This window comes from Ochotona princeps, chromosome 13, assembly GCF_030435755.1.
Source record: "Ochotona princeps isolate mOchPri1 chromosome 13, mOchPri1.hap1, whole genome shotgun sequence".
NCBI classification, from domain to species: Eukaryota; Metazoa; Chordata; class Mammalia; order Lagomorpha; family Ochotonidae; genus Ochotona; species Ochotona princeps.
In genome coordinates, this window is record NC_080844.1 from 16,704,950 (window position 1) to 16,728,935 (window position 23,986).

General features: G+C 36.2%; 1 protein-coding gene across 1 annotated transcript; it reads right to left on the reverse strand.

Moving 5' to 3' along the window:
- Window positions 1-6,223: 6,223 nt before the first annotated feature.
- On the reverse strand, window positions 6,224-21,694 carry LIPN (lipase family member N). The gene is made up of 9 exons (XM_058671333.1): window positions 21,544-21,694; window positions 20,848-20,965; window positions 18,211-18,409; window positions 15,592-15,701; window positions 13,605-13,741; window positions 11,645-11,791; window positions 10,297-10,368; window positions 9,743-9,814; window positions 6,224-6,913 (listed from the first exon to the last, which is right to left on the reverse strand). The coding sequence occupies exons 1-9, from the start codon at window positions 21,676-21,678 to the stop codon at window positions 6,680-6,682; spliced, it is 1,224 nt and encodes a 407-aa protein (XP_058527316.1). The 5' UTR covers window positions 21,679-21,694; the 3' UTR covers window positions 6,224-6,679.
- Between the last annotated feature and the right edge of the window lie 2,292 nt (window positions 21,695-23,986).

The following is a 23,986-nucleotide window of genomic DNA, read 5'->3' on the forward strand; positions in this document are numbered from 1 at the left end:
ACAGGTGGTTCTAAAGGTCAGGTGGTCTGAAGAGTCAGTTATCTGCTTTTTAAAATTATGGTGTTATTATGACCTTCAAGTTTTGGCAAGTTGTATTTTCTTTCCTCTTCAATACTTGCAATTATGACATAAATTTTTAAGGGTTTATTTTTTTTTATTTGATGGGCAGAGTTAGAGAGGGAGCAAGAAAGAGAGAGAGAAATCTTTTATCCACTGATTCATACCCCAGATGGCTGCAAGGGCCACAGTGGGGCTGAGAAGCTGTAGCCAGAAGCTTCTTTTGGGATCTTAGATGTGGGCACAGTGGCCCAGGACTTGAGTCATTTTTCTCTGTTTTCCCAGTCCTTTAGCGGGGAGCTGGATCAGAAGGGGAGCAGCTGGAGGCTTAAACTAGTGCACATATGGGATGATGGCATTGTAGACAGAGGTTTAGCTTGATATGCCATGGCACTGGCCCTGCATAACATTTTTGTTTTATTTTTAAAAGATTTGGGTTTTTTTGTTTGTTTGAAAGTCAAATTTACAGAGAGAAGGAGAGACAGAGAGAAAGATCTTCCATCTGCTGGTTCACTCCCCAAGTGACTCCAATGACTGGAGCTGATCTGATCCTAAGCCAGGAACCAGGAGCTTCTTCTGGGCCTCCCGTGTAGGTACAGGGTCCCAAGGCCTTGGGCCATTCTTTCCTGCTTTCCCAGGCCACAAGCAGGGAGCCGGAAGGGGAGTGGAATAACTTGGATAGGAACCGGCACCCATATGGGATCCTAGCATATGCATAGTGAGAACTTTAGCCACTAGGCTATCATGCCAGGCCCCATACATTTTTAAAGCAAGGGTTTAAGTAAATGAATTGACTTTGAGTTTTTTAAACAGAAAATATGTCTGACATGCACATATGGCAAATGCTGTGAGTGGGGAAAGTGAATGGCAACCATTCAAACAATATTGCCTGTTAGATACTGCCCTGCTTCAATTTAGGGCAGAATCAAATCGTTGATGGTATCTGTGTTCTTCAGTTAGCTCTGCACAGGGAATGAAGCTTCACTTCCTTTCTGCTGCTTTTGAGGATTGGTTCTGTATATAAGTACACGGTAGAGAGGGCGATAGCTTACTACAATCTCTTTTCAAAAAAAAATCCTTCATTTTACTCACAAATAACAGAAGTAGTCAGATGGAAATCTTCTGGACATTGTTTATTGGGCATTGGCTTTGTACAAAAATTTTTTGAAAGACTTGCTAAGAGATAAAGTTGAACTGTTGAACTCACATGGTCTCTGCTAATGTACTACAAATAGGAGCAATTCAAGGGGTTAGGTGCAGAGGAAAATTAGAAACAAGATGTAGGAAAATTCAAATATGGGCTTTTAAGCAGAAGACAGAATAGATGAAAACAGGGAAGCTCAAGGAATTCTTCCTGATGAAGGTATTTTTTTGGAGGGGTGGGGGTGGGAGACTCTACAAGGAATGTCTCAAGAGGCATCTGAGAGTGAGAGTTTCATCATTGCCAATGCTTAGTTTATCCCTTAATGTACAAAGTACTTGCTAGACACTTGCTTGGGGATTGATATTTATGTATCATACTAATTGTCTCAAGGTTTCAACACTGGCTTTCTTATACTCAAATTGCAGAAGTATAAACAGTTGCTCATAGTGACTCAGTTACTTTCCCAAGACCCCGTATTTTGCAGTTAGCAAATATTAGTTGTAAATGTTTCCAGATTACAGCACTGGTAAGCCTCCCTTGCAATAAGCTAATCTTAGTGACCTTTGCCAATGATTGCTTCTTCCAGCCTTGAGCTGATTCAGCTTTGATTAAATGAATGCACTTAACCTGGAGTGAACCCATTCTCGTTGAGTCCCTTCTTTCTAGGTCTTACCCTGAATATTCCAACCATTAGATCTTTCTCAGATGGTAAAGTTTCACATGAATGCAGTAACTAAGAGCCACACGTGGGTGTTAAACTGAAGACTGAATTTATCATTTGATTTGAATTTACTAAAATTTATGTAGTCACATGAGGCATGTGGATAATGTGTTTTGGCCAGATCTAAACTATGTTGGATATGAATTGACTTATAAAATATTTATAGTTTTTAAAAAATCATTCAACCCAACACTTCATTTTAGAGATGAGGAAAATGAAAGGAAAAAAAAAAAAAAACGACTTCTTCGGGGTAAAACAAAATATTCCTCTAAATATCAGATCAAGTAAACTTGTTGCCAAATACATGATTGTCTAATGCCAGAGACAGGCGTTATGGAGTTTAGCATTTTTCAACTTATGTGCTTGTTTTATGCTTTAGAAGGAAGAAATTCAAGGAAGAGAATCATGTGGAATAATTCGAGGACATTGTTTATCTGCCTATGGAGACAAGACAGTTGGTCTCCAAAAACTACTCAGGAAAGAGGTGATTGCCATCAGAGCCTGGCAAAAAATGATGAAAAGCTGATGAAGATACAGTATCTTGCTGGGGAGTGCCCTGACAGCGTAGATGAGCTAATGCTAAAAAGAATATTGGAGAAAAAATTCAACATTGAATAAAAACAATTCAGTAAAAATATAAGTAAAAGATAAAAAGTATTTTTCATATGAGACATTTACAATACATAAACATCCACTCTTATGCATTATAATGCATATGAATAATGATTTTTAATCATAATTAGAATCTATGGAATTTTAAATTAAATAAATGGTGTTCTGAAAAAACACCAAATTGATACAACTATTTTGTGACAAAATGGAAGTAAGATTAGGTATTCACTGCGGTATAGTTTGGGTTTTTGTGTTTGTTTTCACTTTATTTGAAAGGGTGGAGAGAAAAATGGAGGGAGTCAGAGAGAGAGAGAAAGAACCCTTGTAAGGCCAAAATCGTTCAGTTATTCCATGTTGGTATAAAGGACACAGGTCCTTTAGTCATTAAGTCATCGATTGCTGCCTCTCACGTCTTTCTTCCCTAGCAGGAAGCTGCTTGGGAGGGGAGCAGGTGGAACTCACACCCAGCACTGTGAAATGGGAAGAAGGGAAGAAGGCATCTCAAGTGGTGTCCTAACTCCACCTCGCCATAAGTTTTCTAGATTTGGGATATTTCTTTATAGAAATAAAATAGCATGTAGTATCGAAAAAAATTGGAGAAGATTTTTTTTTAAGTGCAAGAAAACTATACATAATTTTAAATGCTGGAAGCTGTAAAGCAAGTAACTGAATAACTGTTTCAGTGATCCTGAGAACAACTTAATTACTAAAACTGTAAATCAGAGAAGACAAGAACTATCACATAGAGAAAATCAATACCAGGTAGAGATGACAAGTTCCTTTATTTGTTTAGAAGATTAAATCAGACACATGGAAACACCAATTGTGAAAAGTATCCTACAAGAAAACTTGAGTTGAAGAAAATCAGTAAAAGAGAGAAAGGAGTCACTATAAAATTAGAGTCAAGGGGAAGTGCCTTTACAAACATATGCTTGTTAAATATTTTTACTTTTATGGAAGAAACAAGACAAACCACAATAATATGAAATCAACAGAGAAGTAGAAAAATAACAATAACAATAACAATAACATCAGGCTACCTACAAATATATGAATACGAAGACAACTTTAGACTGCTCGGTTATAATGCTAAATTGCACAAAAAAATAAAAAAATGACTCCAGAACTTTGTACTAAGAAGATATTTTGGCTTTTGGGTTAAACCAATGAGAAGGCATTTCTAGACATAGGTTCACTCAATGTTCAGTTTCATTTACTGAAAACTAATACTTTAAACAAACAAACAAACATACTTGTGGCTAAGGAATATGACAAAAAGTGGGAAAAAGTTAAATCTGGATAAACATAAACAACTATGGAGGCATGGATATGTATTATAACAATGCAAAAAATTCACTTAAAATATCTGCTTAGTATGATACCATCCTTCTACTTTTGTAATTTTGTATCAAGCATGTGTATTTTATTACAATATGAATAGGCACTTCATTGTAATCTTAAAGCATTCTCAGTTTCCACTTATAGGGATGACAAATTCATTCATATAATTGGCGTATGTTTGGACATCATTGCCCTATCCCACACTGAACTGTTGGCTTCTGTTATCTCTGTTCAGAGCTTCTGTTCTGTACTGCACACTGTTGGAGCCATGCTGTGGCTCAGGCCAAGACCAGGAGTTCATTACTCATTGCACAGCTTTCAGGGTTCTTTTTGTTGCAAACAGAACAGAGTGGCAAAATAGGGATGATATTTTTCAATCATAAACATAATTTGGTGAAGCTTATCAAGAGCATCTTCTATTCAAAACAAATCATCTTCCTTAGATCAGTTGATGATTTTGTAGGAAAGCAATGCAGCCAAAATGGCAAACAAAAGTTCAAGGTACAGAGAGAAGGAAGGTGGACACCAGAATTCCTTCACAGATAGAAGTTAGGAGCGCTCTGGGTGGCAAGGGGCGGAGGGAGTAACATGAAACATTCTTGAATCTGTATTTCATAGAAATCATGCTGTTTTCAAAGAATTTACCTTTGTGTACATGTAAAACAATGAAAATAGAAAAAAACCTGGAGATTTTACTTATGCTTGGTGTAAGATTTGCAATGATTACACAACATCGTGTTGTTTATTTGGGTTGGCTCTCAGGCTGATGTGCTGATACTGATGAAGGTTTTGATGGCTAAAGATCTGTCATACCTTGACATTGGCTGGAGGAAGTATTCTATAATCTGTTAGCATATGAATGCCATAAGGCTCTTTCACTCTATCCCAAAACATTTTTTAAATCATTATAATTGTAAAATGTAATGAATACCACATCCGTGTTTCTAAGGTCTAAATAGCAAATTAAATCTTGAGTGGAAAATGGTGAGTTGAGACACTGACATTCTCTGAGGTCCCTGAAGATGTCAGCACAGGGAAAGAAATTAGTTTTGAATTGGACTAAGCAATTATTCAAATTACTCCATCGGAAATGAGGATTTTCCATTTTCATGTCACTTTGCTGAGCAATGGTAAGTCAAAAGAAGTCAGAACTTGGAAATTCAGAACAGTGGCTGAGTAGTTGAAGAAATTGGCACATCCATACTTCGAGTTTTCACTGCTGAGCAAGGTGACCTGAAGGTACAAACCCCTCCTTTACTGTGGTTTAATTTAAATTAAGCTGTAACAAGAAGCAGCAGCAGCAGAGTTAATACTTGCAGCAATTCAGATGTATCTCAAAAACATTACACTGAGTGAAAAAAAGCCCGTATCAAAAGATCTCATTCTGCATGGTTCCATTTATGCAACATTAGAGAAATGGAGAGCAGATTAGGGGTTGTTAGGGGTTCTTTTTATAACCCATTAAGGTATTGCATGAGAATAATTTCCTGTGCTATCCTCTAAGAGAGTCATCTAATCATTCAATATTGCATGTATGATTGAATGCTATACATGATCTGACGTAGATAAAAATAATTTTTGAAGAAAATATGGATATTTGGTTGATTCAATATCATTTAAACAGCACCTTCCCCTCGTGCACAAATCATACTACAATATGATTTTTTAACTATGAATTACTATTATCATATACTTCTTGCCTGCTTATAATTTATGGAAGTCTCAGGTGAAGGTGTTGTTATTTTGATTGTCCAGTTTTCTTCTGTAGGCAGTAATATAGCAGAATTACACTGTGCTACAGCAAACATGTATAAATTGCTCTTTCCTAGTCTTCTTCACTTTGAAGGTTTTTCTTATTAATTGCTTATAAATAAGCTTCATACACACAACTCAGCTCAGGAAAAGCATGGATTACATTTATTTAATGTGTAATAAAAATTAATGTTTGAATTCGTCTTTATTGAAACAAAATAATCACTACCACATAAACAATTTTTTGAAATATTCAAGAAATAATCCATCATTTATTACCCTGATATAGCTACTTTTATTTTTATATGCTTTGGTCCTCATTATGCTAAAATGTTTTCTAAGGTTGTACAGTTAGTTCATATTTGTGTATGTGTAAAATAATTCTACATTCTTCTCCATCTTTTTACATAGCATTATGAATAGTTTCCCATATTGCTGCATGGTTTTCATTGTAATCATTGCTCCCTATCAATGTGTGTCCATTAAGTTGATGCATACTGGTGTTGAGGGCAGCCAGCAGCCTGTGGACCTGCCATCAGGGCCAGGCAGGGTAGTGTCAGGTAGCTGTGATTATTGTGGATCTGTTTGCTTGTAGAATACAGCAGGAAGGGATTACTCTGCCTCAGGAAACTTGGTCAGATTCAGTTTTCTCCCAGAATCCTTTCTCATCCATTTTCTATCAGTCTGGGTGATATTTCCCGAATAGGACAGTACTAAATTTCCTTTAGGTAAAATCTTGGATGATTTCCTATTACTTTTAGGATGAAGGAATAACATTGCTAACATTTATATACTAAATCTGACTTCTGCTTCCATTTTAGCTGAATTTTGCACTGTTTTTATTTGTCAGTTTTTCATAAAATTTTCTAATGTTTCAAAGAAGTAAAAGATTGTTAAGTCAGCATTACATGACAAGCAGTGAAGTACTCATATGACCTTAAACAGTATCAAGAGTGCTGGGGCATCCTTGCAGTTCATCGCTACTTTTTTTTTTCAGAAAGAAATAAATGGACTTGCAAGCAATTTTTAACTGAAAAGTAGATACATCACATTTAGTGATATTCCTTCATTAAAGCTATGATTTTACTATACATCCGTTGAGCAGCATCAAGACCCCAGACAAAATCAAAGTGGTTCCAATCTGGAATTAGTTTGAAGTAACGAAGATTCCTGATTTGGGGAAGTATCCTGGTCACATCCCTGGGTGTGATAAGGATATCATGACCACCAGCCCAAATAGCAGTAGGCACATTCATGGTTGTCAAGTCGTATAGTGGGGGATGGCTCTGTAAAAAAGAAATAGAGCACTTGTGAACAAGACCCTTGTAGCAACAACTGAGTTCGGATAAATAGAAAGGCTGCTTACTGAGCATCGGCTATGGTTCTCTCTCTGTTGAGTACCAAGTGAAATGGGGAAGAAGCTTGCATGGCTGCTTGCCTTCAAAGAATTTACAAAAGAGGGAACAAGGGAAAACAGCTAAACAAACATTTATAGAGTGTGCTAAATTCTATCAAATATTTCCAATAGACAGTGGAAGTAAAAGCAATAAAGAAATTATTCCCAGCTGGTAAATTCATGTAAACAGGAGTTATTTGAAATGACTGTTGAGCCATCACTCACTGGGTTTGGATTGAGATAGGGTGAGAGCTGCTGTGGGAGCAAGAAGTGTTTGCAGATCATGAATATGAATGCTAAGCTTCCTGTGTAACTTAAAAAAAAAAACAACAAACTTAAGGTGCTATAGCAGGATGTAAAGTTGGAGGTAAAGAGTCAAGATCTGAATATCAGGTAAAGGAATTTGGATAACTTTCAGAAGTTTGGGGAATAAGGCAGTGTTGTTTTACTAACAGCCATCTTATATCACCTACTTTGGGCAATGATTAGTGAGATGATATTAGGAAGAAGTAGGTTGAATGTGAGTCTTAAAATTAAGAAAAAATAAACTAGGAAGTTAATATATGAATGGCTAAATTGAAACTATGGAAATGGCTAAATTCTTTAAAGAAGAAAGAAACAGAATTGTGAAGAATTTTGGAGGAAAGCCAGAAATTCCAGAGTGATGAATGGAAGAGTGGTGGGATCAAAGGTAGCCATCAAACCAAAGGAAAAGTCAGAAAGCACTGCATGATGGAAGTTCAAGTGAGGCAAATGAGTTGCAAGAAGATAACAGTAGGATACAACACATGTGAAAGTCGGCCATTGGGTTTGTCAATCAAAAGCCATGCACGATACCAAATAGAGTAGCTATATAGAATGATCAAGACCAAAGCGGTAATTTCTAAGGTTCCAGAATGAGCAGAAGAGAAAAGCTCTTTTAGATGTTGAAAAGCATTGCTAAAACTGAGGTGACAGAATGATACTTTGATTCAATTGATAGGTTAAAGCAAGTTTCATTCCAGTGTCTTTCATAAGAGGTAGGAGTGCACTTAAGATAGTAAAATGTTCCAGGAGGAGAGGGAGGTGGGAAGAGATGGGGTGAGGAGCACAGGAGTGGGATAATTTGGAAAAGGATAGGAACTTCATTTTCTAATACAGAAAGAAGGAATCCTGAGTGAATCATTTCAAAGTAGTTAAGAGAAGCTTAAAAGTTTCATTCATGCTACAATTATTGAGTACATTATGTAGCAGATACTCTGCTAGGTGTGAAAGGACTAGTAAAAAAATAATAAAAGAATTCCCTATTGTAAGGAAGCTGACATAGATTAATTCTGTTGTACTCAGTAATACAGTGGGAACAGAGATAGTGCTCAAAAATTAAGAAGAGTGCAAAGCTCTGAGACTAGTCTTTTTTTTTTTTGAAGGAATGTGACAAAAGTTGATTACAAATGATTAAAAAGCCCAACAAACTAAACAGGATTGGCCAGGAGCAGGATAGCACCAGCTACACTTCAACACATTCACATGCCTTAGATATTGACACTCTCACATTGCTTAGAGTGTGACTATGACTCAGTATAACGTGCGTGTGTTGCTCCATTTTGAAAATGTAAACAACATAGAAGTATAATATGATCAATAAAAATAATGGAAGAAAAACAGAGTTCTTTACAGCTCTATATTGATCCATCTCCTTCCTCCTTTTTCCTATTATCTGAAAGTAACCACTTTGGCATTTGCTGATTATTTTCTTTCTGAGCCGTTCTAAACATTTCCAAATATGTGCTTGTACACAGTCTGAGAGGCAGAAGAAAACCTTTGGAGATAATAAAAATGTTCTGTATCTGAATTATGGTAAAATTGTGCTAATGAATAATTTTTCAAAATGCATCAAAAACATAAAATTAGTTTTATATGTAAATCACATCTTCAGTAATTAAAAATAAAGAAAAAATATAGTCTAACTCTTGTTGAATTTAGAGCTAGTAGAAATATTCCTCTAATAATTTAGTTCAGTACTGTGAAACTAACCGGTGTGATTGACTGTTTGATGCTCAGAAACAACTTAGTTGTTCTTTATTTGTACTAGTAGTGCCCTTGAAAAGGTTAGTTTGATTAAAAGTTAGTGTAATACAGTTATTTCATATTTAGACCAAACCTCTGACTATAAGAATAGAAAAATGGTGGCAGGAATGAACAAACATATACTACTGAATAAATCTTCACATTGTGATGTGTGAAGTTATTTGAAAAAAGTTATTTTAAGCCTCATCTCAATGGTTTTGGTTAATATCTTTAAAACTGCCTTTGAAACCTTATTTTTTTTCCAGCTAAGTCAATAAGTATTTATTTGTTTATTCTGTCAAGATTTCATGAAACAATTTCCATTTTCATATAGACATTAAAATTGTGTTAAGAAATCTATTAGAATATCATTTACTTTTTTCCTAGAGCTATACACAAAATAGCAAAATTATTATATGAAAGAAGTAGAATGCTAAAAATCCCAGCTAATACATCAATATGTATGCTAATATATCTAGTTATTTCTAAACATACTTTTATGCTTCTTTTATTTCTAAAATTTCAGTGAGTACAAGTTAAATTAGACGTCTTTTAAAAATCTCTATCTGTGCACATCCAAACCACCAACTTCCAGAAAGGATTCTTAGCATTCCCAAGTAGTTTGATTGTAATTTCTCAAAATCTCCATTCTGGAACCTGTTGAGTAGCTCACCTGATTGTAGTGGTGCATATTCTCAGCTTCACTTCCCCAGTCATAAGCTCTGAATTCATCAGATCTGTAAAGCTGAAATAAATGGTTTATAGGAAAGAAATTACAGCACTAGGAATCATAACAGCTAACAGCAAATCTAAGAAAAATCTCATACACAAGTGATTTTTATGAAATTATCATTATGAAAAATGGGGTCCCATTGAAAGGTGACAATGGTCTACCTCAGTTTAGGGAAAAAACAGCAAGAATCATTAGCAAAGTCTAATCCCATATATTTCCTATCAGGGGGAGTCTCTGCTCTCCTGAGACATCTCAGTGTATTGCTTTTCCTCCCATAGGCCTATTTTACAAAGTTGAATGTAAGATGGGTTCGTTTAGCTCACTCATTTGATCTGCAACATGGAGTCCTTTCTCTTAAAATTCAGAAAAATTTAAGCATAAATATGACAACAGTGACACCTTGAAAGCAAGTCATGAAGCTCCTTCCTGTGGGACTGTCAACAGGGCCAATTCTAGCTTTGTATGTATAACGAAAATATTGACCAAGACTTCACCTGTTTTATATGCAGAATGTTCTGTACTGAAGATCCAGTGGGAGCATGTGCCATATACACATCCATTCGACTCTAGGAGAAACAAAACCATGTTAAACCAATGGCCACCCAATAAAATAATTGCATTCTGAAAATTAGTATACAAATACTGAGGTTTTTGAGAGCCATGAGGCAGAATAATCTAGATAAATATGTATTTATGCCAGGTGCTAGAATGTGAATAAACCATGGGTTAACTACTGGAAGGGGTTCTTTGAGACTAAACCTGCAACAGCTCTGAATCTGTAAGATTTACTTATTTCGAGGAAGCTACAGCAATAGATAGGCATCATGGATCAAAGCAAGTACGAGTGGAGGTGCTACATGTGCACTCTCAAAAATCAGTAGGGTAGAAAATCTGAAGGCGCTAAGGTTATTGTCAAATTTATGGATTTAGACAAGTTACTTAAAATCTGAGTTTCTGGTTTTATCATCAAAACAACTTACAAAAGATCATATTACCAACCTGCTGAACTTTTGCAAAAGTAAATCTATAAGCCAATTCTTTTCAAATTATTCCAATTTTTGAATAGTAATCATCACTCAATGTCTTGGAATATAATTAACCTAATCCCGTAAGAAATTACTAAAAATCTACTTTATAACAAGCAGGCTTTGAACAATGGTTATTCAGAGATCTTAGTCTAGCACAATATAGCCTCAAATAGAACAGAGGTGGTCTTGGCTGGTTGAGGACTGGTTTCTTGTAACTGGATTTACCGCAGCAGTCTCATTGGCTGACCTTTGGAATATAATAGAGAGGATAATTTACCAGAACAAGGCTGCAAATGTAACCTCCCCTTTCTAATTGTTAAGTGATCAATAACAGGAAATATAATTGATGAAACAGGACTGCTGCTGCTTCATAGAAAGTGGATTCTACTGACCTTACGTTGTGTTGTACATTTTCCAAGTAAAGTAATGACTTTTCTTTGAGATCATCATTACCCACAAAGGAAAGCTCATGAAATAAGTGCAATACTTGTATGAGCTTCTCTTCTTTTCCAGAATTTTGTTCTTCCACTAATGTATTTACACACAGTGCACTTACATTATATATACTAAGTTGTGGCTGAATTTCGACATGTGAGAAACTACCACCTACCCTAGAACATTCATTTTCTCAACTTTAGCCAGATATGGAAGAATGAAGCTTTTTTTTCTAGACTATCTTAGTATATTTCTGTGCATAAAAGATATCTGCCTTTAAGGTTTGGAATCCCATATGAGTTAATATAATATAGTAGACATATCAGTATGAATTAAAGGAAAGTTAGAATTATCAAGAGGCACATTTGTTTATACATACCATATTCATATTTTTTGTATTAGCTCCAGCCCATAAGGATACAAATGTACTACATATCATCCATAGCATTTTATTATTGCAGATTTTAGTAGAAGGGATTTTCCCATTCTTAAATTCTAAAAAGAAACCTTTGGTACCAAAAAGAGCCTGTGAAAGTAAAAAAAAAAAAAATATATATATATATATATATATATATAGAGAGAGAGAGAGAGAGAGAGAGAACATATATATTCTCAAGAACCATTCAGACTTTCATATTTCATAATTCGTTCAGACTTGGGGGATATATTGCTTTTGTATTTGTTGTTTTGATCAAATGAGTAACTCATTCAGAAAGTGACTTACATGTCTATCTCCAAACAAGAAAGATCCCCACGCATTATTTACATAGATTGTAATGATTCTAAACCTCAAATTTCTTCTCCACAGTGAAGCTCTCCTGTATTCTGTCCAATCAGTGATTGTCAATGTTTATGTCTCTCTGTTGGCAAGAAAGGTGCATCAGTTTCTTCTTTAGGTTAAATATTACATTGATGAGGTAGGAAAAGCAGTTTCCCATGTTGTCTGTGTGCACATTTGGCATCCTATTACTGTCCCAGAATAGCTAGATCTCACTGAAAAGCAGAGAATGAAATAGTAAAGGAAGGGTGTTACAGAGCACCAAGATTAGATAGAATCATCAGGGCAGGGTGGTTAAAGCTTCTGGGTTTTAAGAAAGGAACTTTGAAGGAAGGTGTTGCTGTGCGGGTTAAAAAAGCAAGCTTGTGGGAGGGGGAAGCCACAAGTGAAGTCTAGGGGTGTCTGAGGGCAACTGAATAGGAAACAGCATAAGTTTTAAAGAGGCAGGGATTTTTGCCACAGGAAACAGATAAGTCAAGACCATTGCTTGCCCTATGGTTCATCTGTGTAGAAGGGGAAATACAAATGAAATTGATGTAGTTACATATAGATGAGTGTACCTATGAATTTAACAAATTAGTTTATTCATGTGCAGATGACATTCAGAACTGATGATAACACATTTTGATACAGAACCATTAGTCACACAAAAGGGAATCTATGTAATTTCTGCTTACAGTATATAATACATCAACTCTTAGCAAACCAATCATTAGGCCCTAAGGAAATTCTTCCTTGTGTTAGTTCTCAATTATTATTTTTCCATTCCTGACACTCCGCCCTGAACCATGGACTCGTCTGCTTGTGTCTGAATTATGGTGATGCTCTAATTGGTCTTCATTTTGGCCCCAAACCATTTTTCCCAATACCCCTAATTCAAAAGGTAATTGTGCTAAAAATATTTTGGTCTGTAGCCGTGACCTTCATAGAGAAATAAAAACAAACAAGAAAAAGTAACCTCTTTAATGGATAAAATTTCAAATTTGTTGTTGAAAAAAAAAAAAAAAGGACCCTTTCTACCTTTAACAAATCCCAAATGATTTTTCAATGAGTTCCTCAGCTATAAGACAATTAGACTCTGAATTCTTAGCTTTAGTACCTATGGCAAGCCTGTCCCTGAAAGGGGTGTTATTAGACTTACCTAGTGTCAGTCAGCAATATCAATGATCATAAGAAACCTGAAAAGTATCTTTTCTTGGAGGGGGACATTGCGAATTCACCGAATTGTCCAATGATGCTGAAGAAGAGAGTTTGTGAGTAGACCTTCTAGTGATCTGAGCTCAGCAAGAAATTCAGACATGTATTTGGCCCTGTTAGTGACCGAGAGTAGTAAATTGTGTATGGGACCTGAGGGTACTATGCACAGAACTTCACACACGAGTACATACACACAAGTACACACACACACACACACACACACACACACACAGAGTCATAGAATCTGTTTCCTATAGATTCTGTACGTTTCCTGTTTCCCTTCATAAAAGATTGAAAAAAAATTTCAATTCAATGATCCAAAATGAGATCTTTAGGTAAATTTTGGCTAAAAAGAGTAGCCTACCTTGATTATGGAATTTGGAAGCCGAAAAAAACTGGTGAAAATGCTTGTGGGATATTTGAATGAAACCACTGGTCCCAAGGCAAAATTCATTTTTATTCTTTGTGCCAGTTCAGGCAAGGTGGAAAAGGCTACAAATCCTGAGAGAATGGGAAAGAAAGACAAACTTATAAAAATGAGAAATACTCATAAAATATTTCTACTAACAAAAATGGGGTTCTGTGTAACTGTTTTTGTTCTATTGAAGTGAATTTGGGGACAAATCTGGAGGTTCTTGGGGGTTATTTTGCCAAGACAACAGGCTTCAAGTCCTTTCTAATTTCTTCATTTTCTCTTGTATTGTCAAATGGTATTTGCACTTCGTTGGGGGAAATGGAGTAGTCGGCAGTGAACGGGGAAGCAGCAACTGTAGGCAACTTCACTTTCCAAGCAGGTGCTAAATGAAAAAATAGCTTAAATAGTTGACTGAAAAAATTGATAAAATGCTCTGAATGCTATATTTGAAAATGTGTGGAGATGAATTTGGAGGGTGGTGGTCACACTCATTTGAGAGAGACAGCTCTTCTGACATAGAGTGCCCTGGGGCTTGGGTTGTTGAATATTCTGCAAACAGTAGATCCTTCCCATATATAACAATTACTATATCTCAAATTCTTACTGAAAAATGCCATGATGACCCAAATGTATTCCAATTCTCTGTTTTCGTTGAGAACAAATATAAGAACAAACCTAAATCACAAGCAATTTTTCATACTCAAATCAAGTCTTTCTCCTGTTACAAAGGATCATTAAAAAGTTCACAGAAAATGCATATCATGAAAAAAAAAACCACATAGCTTTAAAGTTTTTCCACTGAAATAAATATCTTTTAATCCCATTTTCACTTGAACTTTTTGAAGTATCTTTGTATAAAGGTCCTCCAAGAATCAGGTCAGAGTGAGCTAGCTTGAATCTATGTTCTACCTCTTAGTGCTAGGAGGCTTTGGTGAAGTCACTAATTTGTGTGGGCTTCTGTTCTTCTGCTATCAGAAGCGGACAATAGCAGAAGGGTTCATGTTAAGGTTGGTGGAAGATTTTTTTTGGTTCCTACAGAATGAGTAGTCAATATCATATATGTGTAGTGTAACTGTCTATCAGTGGTTTTTTGGATTTCCTATTGTTTCTTAGATACTTTTTTAGTACGTGCTTACTGTCTAATCTTCATGGTCTACTCAACCTTTAAACTGCCTATCCATATAAATTACTGACCAATGTTAAGTTTAGTGTTGACAATAGTGATAATAAAATTGTTAGGAACTTTTGATTTGTTGCATTTATAGTGCATTTTTTTACATGGCTTACTCTATTAAAATTAGAATCTTTACATTAGTATGAGTCCTTTAGACTTTTATTTGGAATTAGATTTTTTACTCCTTTCCATAAAAATTCTGGGTAATTATTAAGAAGTAATTTTTAAAGAAAAGAGGACAATTTTATCAAAAACTTTTAAAATTGCAGCATAGTATTTATATTTAATTACTTTTCTATAAATATTAAGTCACATGCTAAATAAATAAGTAAACCCAGTTGATTTATTAAAGTAAGTTTTTATGTAAAATTCAGCAGCATGTGGCTCTATCATTCTTGTGTGATGAAATTTAACACTATCACTTTTTATTTTATTTCAATCCGATTGGGCTTTGACCAAAGTAGGGTTGATATATATATTCATCATCCTTTGCAGTTTTGTTATGGTATTGGGCTTCACTTTTGCAGCTTAGAATGAATCTAGAAATTTGTCGCTTAGGGTGGCCTCTTCAGACTCATTTTACTTCTGGAAATTTTCATTGCTATTATTGTGCAGCTGTGAGAGAAGTGTTTGCCCAACAGTCTCAGAACTGCAGAATCACAGTCACTTAGCACAGTGTGGGGCATTTTACACAGCAGTTATTCTATTCCAGTTTACAGGGTGCTAACAAGACACTAACAATATTGAACCTTGCAGACATACCTATTGTAGTGCCAAGTGAATGTCCAATGAAATGCAGCTTCTCTTGACCAGTTTTATTTACAATGAAGTCTATTATACTTGGGAGATCATATTTGGCCATTTCATCAAAACTGCAAAATAAAACAGAGACTTATAAATAAATATCTCTAAGTAGAAAACTCTAAACTTGTTCACTTTTTTACGTGCAGAATTTTACATTATTTACTCATTCAGTGTGTATTTTATTATTTATTCAACTAGGTGAATGTTAGAATAGCTTTTTCTTAATTTTCATAGCTTGTTTCTAATAACAGGAACTATTTCAAGACTTGTGGGTACCACCAGAAGTTCGGTCTCCTTCTTACTCCTTTTCATTTCGTGTCTTCCTTTCCCCTTCTTTTTCCTATTTGACTTGCATGGCTGGACTACTAATTCCCCAGTGGAATTTCATGACTCTTAGGTTAATATCATATCATATCATATCATATCATATCATATCATATCATATCATGTCATCATTATTAGATACTGTTTGCAATCATGATCCTACCATGTGCTGAGTTACTTTTGATGTTACTTAAATGCTCACAGCCCACGTTTCTTACTTGAGAAATGACAGGGTAGTGCCTGCTCTACAGAGTTACATTTGAGTTGATAATATCAAAGAGTTTGGTTCCTAGTAGACATTTAATAATGTGTTGATTTGTTTTGGGTTTCCATTGATATAAATACATATTCAACATATCCCCTCATTCCATACTACCATTTCATTTGTATTTAACATTGAGAAACCAAAAGGCCTGTAAAATAGTGGGTCAAGTCAAGTACCCATGAGCTACAGTTGTTTTTACTAAAGGACATGTAAAGCAGTCTCTGAATTGGTATTTCTAAATATCAGAGACTGGCTGTGATGGCTGCAGGAGTGTGGAACACCCAGCTGTCGGATCCTGTAAGGCCTGCAAAATCATTTGATCTGGCCTTGCCAAGGCAACAGCAGGTAGAACTTAAATACAATAAATATGTTTCAAACTAATTTTTAAATTTTAATAGATCTATTTTCATTATTTTAATTTAATTTAAATAAAAACATAATTTCAGGTTCATCATACTCCTTTTTTCAAGGTTGCAGAATGAAATTATCTTTTTGGTTTTTTTATTAGTATAAGCAGAATGGATTTTATGCATTCTATAGTTTCAAGAAGCTAATCTCACTTCTCTCACCCTTCTCTTTTCCCCCAAACCCCAGTCTCTCCTTCCTCTCTCTTCTTCAGTTTTTGCTAAGAAAAAATTTTAATCCAGTCTATATTTGTAAACTTAATTGACCACAAATAATAACTTTGAACAAATTTGAAAAACACAATTCCACAGGCATATAAATAAGGGCTCCAAATAACAATCATATTCCCAAATCAACATTTCATTTCTATATGTTGTATTTTGTAGTTTATCTTAAGTCACATATTAGAGAAAACATATGAAATTTGTGTTTTCGAGACTGACTTATTTCACCAAACATAATGGCTTCCAACTGCATCCATTTTGTTATAAAAGACAGGATTTCACTGAAGGTAATGATTTTGATTGACCCTCAAATGTTGTTATCCAAATATATTTTAGCAGTAAAAAAGTTCTTCCCACCCCTGCAATTAAGGAATGTCCAAACTACCAGGAAAAACCAATGACATAAATATTTACTGACCTTGACCCCTCTCTAGAGCTTTGATCCTAACAATTTATTCTATCTCTTATCTGCTCCTAATATGTAAGTGAGTGCTGGATATTTATCAGCATTATTATTATTATTATTATATTATTATCATTGCAATAATAAGCAGGTTTGCAAACCAATGACTTAAGCCCCACAAATGAAGACTATTGCAGGCATTGGCCTATTCTCTGGTGCCAGCAGAAAAAAATTGCCTTTGAAAGAAGTTATCTCCACATCAAGAGGTTCTTCTTCCTTGCTTTTAGCCATGCTTCAAAAAGCTCATATTAGAGTTTTCTTAGAAATAATATTCTGTACAACATCAATCATAGTTTCTCTAAATACATATAGTGCTGCTACGCATCAGCTTTGCAATACTGATTGACTCTGCAGGAGATAAGATTTCTAGAAGTATTTACTAGAAGTATGGTAAGCTTCCTGAGGTGAGGCTTTTGGTAATGTCACTGTTTGAATGCTCAGAACCTAGCTCAAGTATTCAGAGTGCATTGATAAATATTGGTTGAAGAAAATAAGTGAATTGGACATAGGAATTTCCTGAATATTCCTTTGGGACATACTTATATAGTATTACAGGTTCTTGCTGTGGCCTAGTGGATAAAGTCATCACCTATTTGAGTGCCACCTTGGGTCCAGACTGCTTCACTTCCAATCAACACTCATTGCTAACATACCTGGGAAAGTAGCAGAGGAGAGCCCAAATGCTTGGGCCCCTGCACCCATGTGGCAGATCAGGAAGTAAAATGGTGAGAATCTGTGAAAGTTAAAGTTGTTTGCTGTTTCTCTTCTTTGAGATGCTAGTAGAAATGCCAAGGAACCTCATACCACTCCATATACGTTGTAATAATACCAGCCACACTATTTTATTTAAAGAAATTGTCCCAACCTTCATCTTATTTGTACTTATGTTAGTTTACCTAAAGGCCCAAAACGCCTCTTCATTGGCTGAGAGTGTCTTGTGTCTTCTTGACCAAGTATTCCCCCGACTGTTTCCCATCCACACATCATAGCCTGCATCTGCTAGAAGGAATCCAAGGCTGCCATTGGCGAAATTCTCCAGCCAATAGGTGTTATCTGCAAACAGGGCATGCTGCAGGTACACAACGGGCCGGGGATCTGAAGCAGATGAATGGGGGAAGAGACAATTTATGATAAATTGACTATGCCTGAAACATTATTGACTCCTACCCAGAACAAAAAGCCAAACAATATCCAATTTTCCTTTTATTAGCTTACATTTCTTGAAAACATACTTTGGTGCTATGCAGATAGGTTTTTATGCATCAACTTATTTGATTCTTAGAATCACTTTAAAATGCAGTTTTTAAAAGAAGTAAAATTATAAATTAATTAATAAAATTTTAAATGCAGCATTTGTTTCAAAGAGCCTCATTTGATGGATGTGAAAACCAGACCTTGCAATAACTAAGTAACCCTTCTAGGAGTCAGCTGGCGAAGCTCAGAGCAGCGATGAAAACTCAGCCCTGTCTTAAACCAAAGCACATGCTTGTGACCTCCCTGTTCCCTGTCATGCATAGACAGTCACTGATTTAAGATGGTTCCACAAGAGATTTTCTGACTTCACCATGAGGTGAAATAGAGGTGCAATTGTTTGAAACAACACTTCAAATTTTGTAGTTGATAAGATCCTTTCCCACGATGCTAGACAGTGATAGTGGGTCACAGTGCCTGTTTATCTGTGAGAGCCTGAGAGTAAACAATAGACACTCTGTGTATTATGTTCCTAAGCCATGATGTTCAGTAGGTTAGATAAGATGTATTCTAACTATAATGGTATAATGGTTTGTCAGGACATAAACCCCATTGCAGATCAAGGTGTATTTGTGTACTGGCCGTGGCCTACAAGGATGCAACATCTGTTGAAGGAGTCCTATTAGTTTTCCAGCAAAAAAGAGGAGGTGATTGTTAATGGGAACAACAGAGGGACCTGAGGCGAATGAATGAGGGAAAGAGACAACTTTGATAAATAGACTACACCTGAAACATTACTGAAACCTACCCAGAACAAAAAGCCAAACAATATTCATTTTTCCTCCTTTGTTCCTCTCCAAGCCTTGGCTCACCCGAGAGCATTTGAAAACTGCAGGAACCAGCTTATTGTCCCTTGCCAGCTCCCAAATTTGGGAGGCTATAGTATTCAGGTAAATGGGAAGAACCAGGCTGATGATTCAGAAAGGTGCCCTAAATTAACAGCTAAGAGCATAGGTTCTGGAGCCAGGTTGTTGAGCTTACATTCTGGTTCTGTCACTTGCTATGTGTGTGACTTGGAGCCTGTTATGAACTGTCATGATTCAATTTCGTCATCTGTGAAATTGAGTCTTAGTGTTATCCATGTCATAGCACTGCTGGGAGCTTTGGCTGATTTAAAGTATTTAGAACTGCACCTTGTGGTGCAGTGCGCTAAGCTGCTGCTTGTGACGCCTCGATCCCATGTCAGAGTACAGGTTCAAGTGCTGCCTATTCTGCTTCCAATCCAGCTTTCAGATAATGCCCCTAGGAAGAGAGTGAAAAGTGGCCCAAGTACTTGGACCCTTGCCACCCTATGAAGAGGCCATGATTGAATTCCTTCTGGTCACTGTTTTTGACCTCGTCTTGGCCAGGTGCAAATGTTGCAGAAATCTGGGAATAAATCAGTAGATAAAATGTCTCTCTCCACCCCTCTCTCTTTCCCTGCCTTTGTTATTCTGCCTTTCAAGCAAATTTTTTAAAAATGGGTTTTAGTCCCAAATCTTTCTAAAGTTACATTTCCAATAAAAATGAACAAATCCTCTTTTAAAAAAGAAATTCTTAAATGACAAATGTCTTTTGTAGGATAATAGTGTAGAGTAGCAGGATGTTAGCCGATTCTGTGTGTGGCTGCTGGAAGAGAACATCAGAAGCTACGTGGTAAGCAATTGCAGTAAGTGAATCCTCATTGAGCCTCGGTAGCTACTCTGTAACTCTTATTTTTACCTCTTCAGAGACTGTGCCAAGAGTAGAACTCCCTGCTTTTGCATGGCTTTCTCCGTGTTCTAGGATTCAAGCCTTGTTCAAACTAAGATCTTTCATTCTACAAACTGTCTGTCTCTAGATTAAAGTGTATGTGAATATCAAAGTTTTCATTCCTGGGGAAAAATTCAGAAAAGCCATGTCATTTCATGTGATTTTCCAACTAGAAGAGGAAAGCTTGATTTTAGTGAGAGAAGGTAGCTCATTGTCAACCTGATCCAGCCCTGATAATCTTTCAGCAGTAAGGAAATCCACTTTCCTGGAACACATAAGGAGTCAGTTATGAGATAACAATGTTGGCTGCACCCTGGCATTTACATTCTAGAAAGAAAGCCCAGTTGTTTTTAGCAAAATCAGTCTTGTCCATTGTATTTTTAGATTTTTGTCTAGATGGAAAAGAGTGAAATTCCCTCTTAAATTTGTTAAATTAATCCAAATCCGATAAATCTACCCTGTTTTGTTAAAGTTGTCACTTTCTGGATAAGTAGCCAGCAGTAAGTTTGAATTGTATACTCTCCTCCTTCCGAAGAAAGGCATATCCGTACCTGTGTTCCCATTCCGACTTCTCCCATGGGGAATTCTGTTGATGCAGAGTATGTATCCATCCTTGGTGGTGACTTCATACTCTTCGCTGGGATAGCCGTTGTAGCTTATGATTTCACTCTGCCCAGTGGAAATAGAGGCACCAGTTGTACTTCACTGAAGGTTAGCACCAAGAGCCAGCACATAGCATCTGGTGTGTGCTAAGCAGAAGGAATTATGTGGAACTCTAGTCCACGGCAACTAAAATTATTTTACAAAATGCCTTGATAAAAAGTAAATGGGACTTGAGAAAATATCTACTACTGGCAAATACTAGAGTCATTCTTTCTGATACAGCTACTTTCTCAAGTCAGTCTTTTTTATATATTCTTCTTGCTTTAAAAATAATACAATTATAGTTCTAGACAAGGGGAATGCAGTCATGTATCATCCTAATGGCTTCATATTCTTAACAATATAAATTTAAAAGAGGAAGTGATGCTGTCAGTTAATTCTACTTGCATTACTACATGTGTTTGTTATTCAAGCAAAAGAGCAGATCTGCCTAGCTGGACTCTTACAGAGGTAGTAAATACCATTTATTTACATTTTCCCTACTCTTTTATCTGACATGTTCTGCTGTCCAAAAGAGTGTTGATAATCTCACCACACCTTACTCCTGCTTCATTTGATGCTCTTTAGAATTTCTCATGACTTACAGTATTCATCCATACTTCAGGATTTACTTCATTTTCCAAATCAAAAAATCCACCAGCATTTAAAGTTCCACAAATCAAACAAGTTGTTGTTAAAAACAGCCACATCGTGAAAATGCCTGGCATAAAACATTTCATATTCACAGATTAATTTTTCATTCATGTTGACTAATGAAATGAAAATAGCACCCTAATATTTGTACAACTCTCTGGAAAAACAGATAATACTATAAGGGATAAATACAGTGAACAAATCAGAGTACGATTCATCTGTGTTTTCACATAGAATTTACCTTGACAAAATCAAATTCTGAAAATCAAATGAATTTAATCTAACATATAAGCTTGTTTTGGTCTCATTTTACTTTGAAGTTTTCAATTATTTTGAATGTTTATTCACATATGAGTTAGCTGAAATTGCCTAAACATTCAGAGGGTAAGTGGCCATATCATACACCTGTCCATTGTAGGAGCCCTCAAAGCAAAGAGTAACATACAGGTGACGCCTCCCTTAAAAAAACAAATAAGCAGATAGGTATAATAATTTCATTAAATTTCCAGTGATGTGACCACTGGTCATGGACACTGCAGGTCAAATTTTGTGCATTTCAGTTTGCAATCCCCCATCCTTGCTGTGGTTCAAAATCTTGTCTCCTTAGGGGCCGGTCAACACCGTAACTGTGTAGCTCTTTTTTGATGTGAATTTTGCAGTCAATTTGACTGAAGTTGAAGTCCAGCCTCGCCAAGGAGAGGATCTTTAGCTTCAGGCTAGCTACTTATGAAATTTGTTTCTTGGGTTTTCTTGTTAGTAAAAGCATGCTAATACTTTGACTTGCTCATAAGGTTACAGTGTGAATTAAGTGACATAAAGGTAGACACATTGAATGTGTTTTAAGTTCCCAAATACTTTCACACTGTTTCTTAGTCTAAAAATAAATGAGAATAATATCAGAGAGTCTTTACTTAAACAAAGTAACATCAGGCTTATGAAAATACAGAATTCACTTTTTAAGCTAAGTCGCTTTCCATGTACTTACTGTACAGTTGAAGGTGGCTGTATACCTGTCTAAATATATTGCAATTTAATTTAAAAGTAATAATTGAATCTGTTGAATTCTTACTTTATGTTAAGCATTATTCTAAATACTTCATATATGTTATTTAAACCTCAAAGAAATATACCAGTGTTTTGGCATAGCAAGTAAAACTGCCACTTGCAGTGCCAGCATCCCATATGGGCATTGGTTTAAGACCCAGTTGTTTCACCTCCAGTAATTGTTTCCCTGCTAATGAGCGTGGAAAAGCAGCAGAGGATGGCACAACTCCTTAAACTCTTCATCCTTGTGGGAGACCTGGAAGAAACTCAGGCCTCTAGGCTTCAGATTGGCTCAGTTCCAGCCAATCTGAGTAAATGGAGAGTAAACTCGCCATTTGGAAGATTCTCTCTCTCTCTCTCTCTCTCTCTCTCTCTCTCTCTCTCTCTCTTTCTCTCTGTTTCCCTCTCCCTCTCTCCCTCTCTCCTTCCCCCTTTCAATACCTCTGACTTTCAAATAGATAATTTTTTTTTTAAAGAAGTAGCTCCATGAGGAATTTGTACTCTTATTACCCTCATTCTATCAATGAAAACAACAAGAGCTTAGAGAGATTTAAAACCTACCCAAGGTGACAGAACCATCAAGAGACAGTTCCTGGATGAGCAGGCAGGCAGCTCCACTTCAGAGTCCTGGCACCTGACTGCCATCCCCAGCCTGCCTCCCAGTTGTGATAAATGTCCATCTTACCTAGAAACTGAACTTCCCTTGCTCCTGAGGACTTCTGATTGACGAGGAACTTCTGAACTTTTGCTTTTGGCATCAGGCTAAAGAGTGAGATATGGCTTTAGTGACAGTTACAAACTAGAGAGCTGAGAAACAGGAAGCTGGTGGAAATGAGGAAATTGTGACCTGTGACACATCCAAGGCGTCTCCCTGACACAACAAATGCTATAATGCACCTGCAGTTACTAGTTGACTGAATCATTCAGTTTCCATTTTAGTCTAGGAGTACTGTAAGATGCTTCAGTGACATTTTCAAAGCAATGTATCAGACAGAGTAGTAGAAAGCATTCTGGATTCTAATGACAGAATCAGAAATAAGAGAATCTCCCTTCCCAACCTCACACCAAAGCTAGGAGAATTAAATGGACAATGTATGTGTAAGTACCCATGTCAATCATGTAAGGTGTAGGGATGTGTGTTTTTGTAACTCAACTGAGAAAATGATGTAATCCTGACTCTCAGCTAAAGCCAGAGGGAGTTTACAAATTGCATTGTGGTAGAGCACTGATTCACATGCCAGAAGGGTTAAACCTGCTGTCTACCTAGGCTGCAACCATTTAGCGATTGCCTTAAACAATGTAGGAATGGGAGCCTGAAGAGATAATGAAGGAAATTCTGTTCTAAACTTC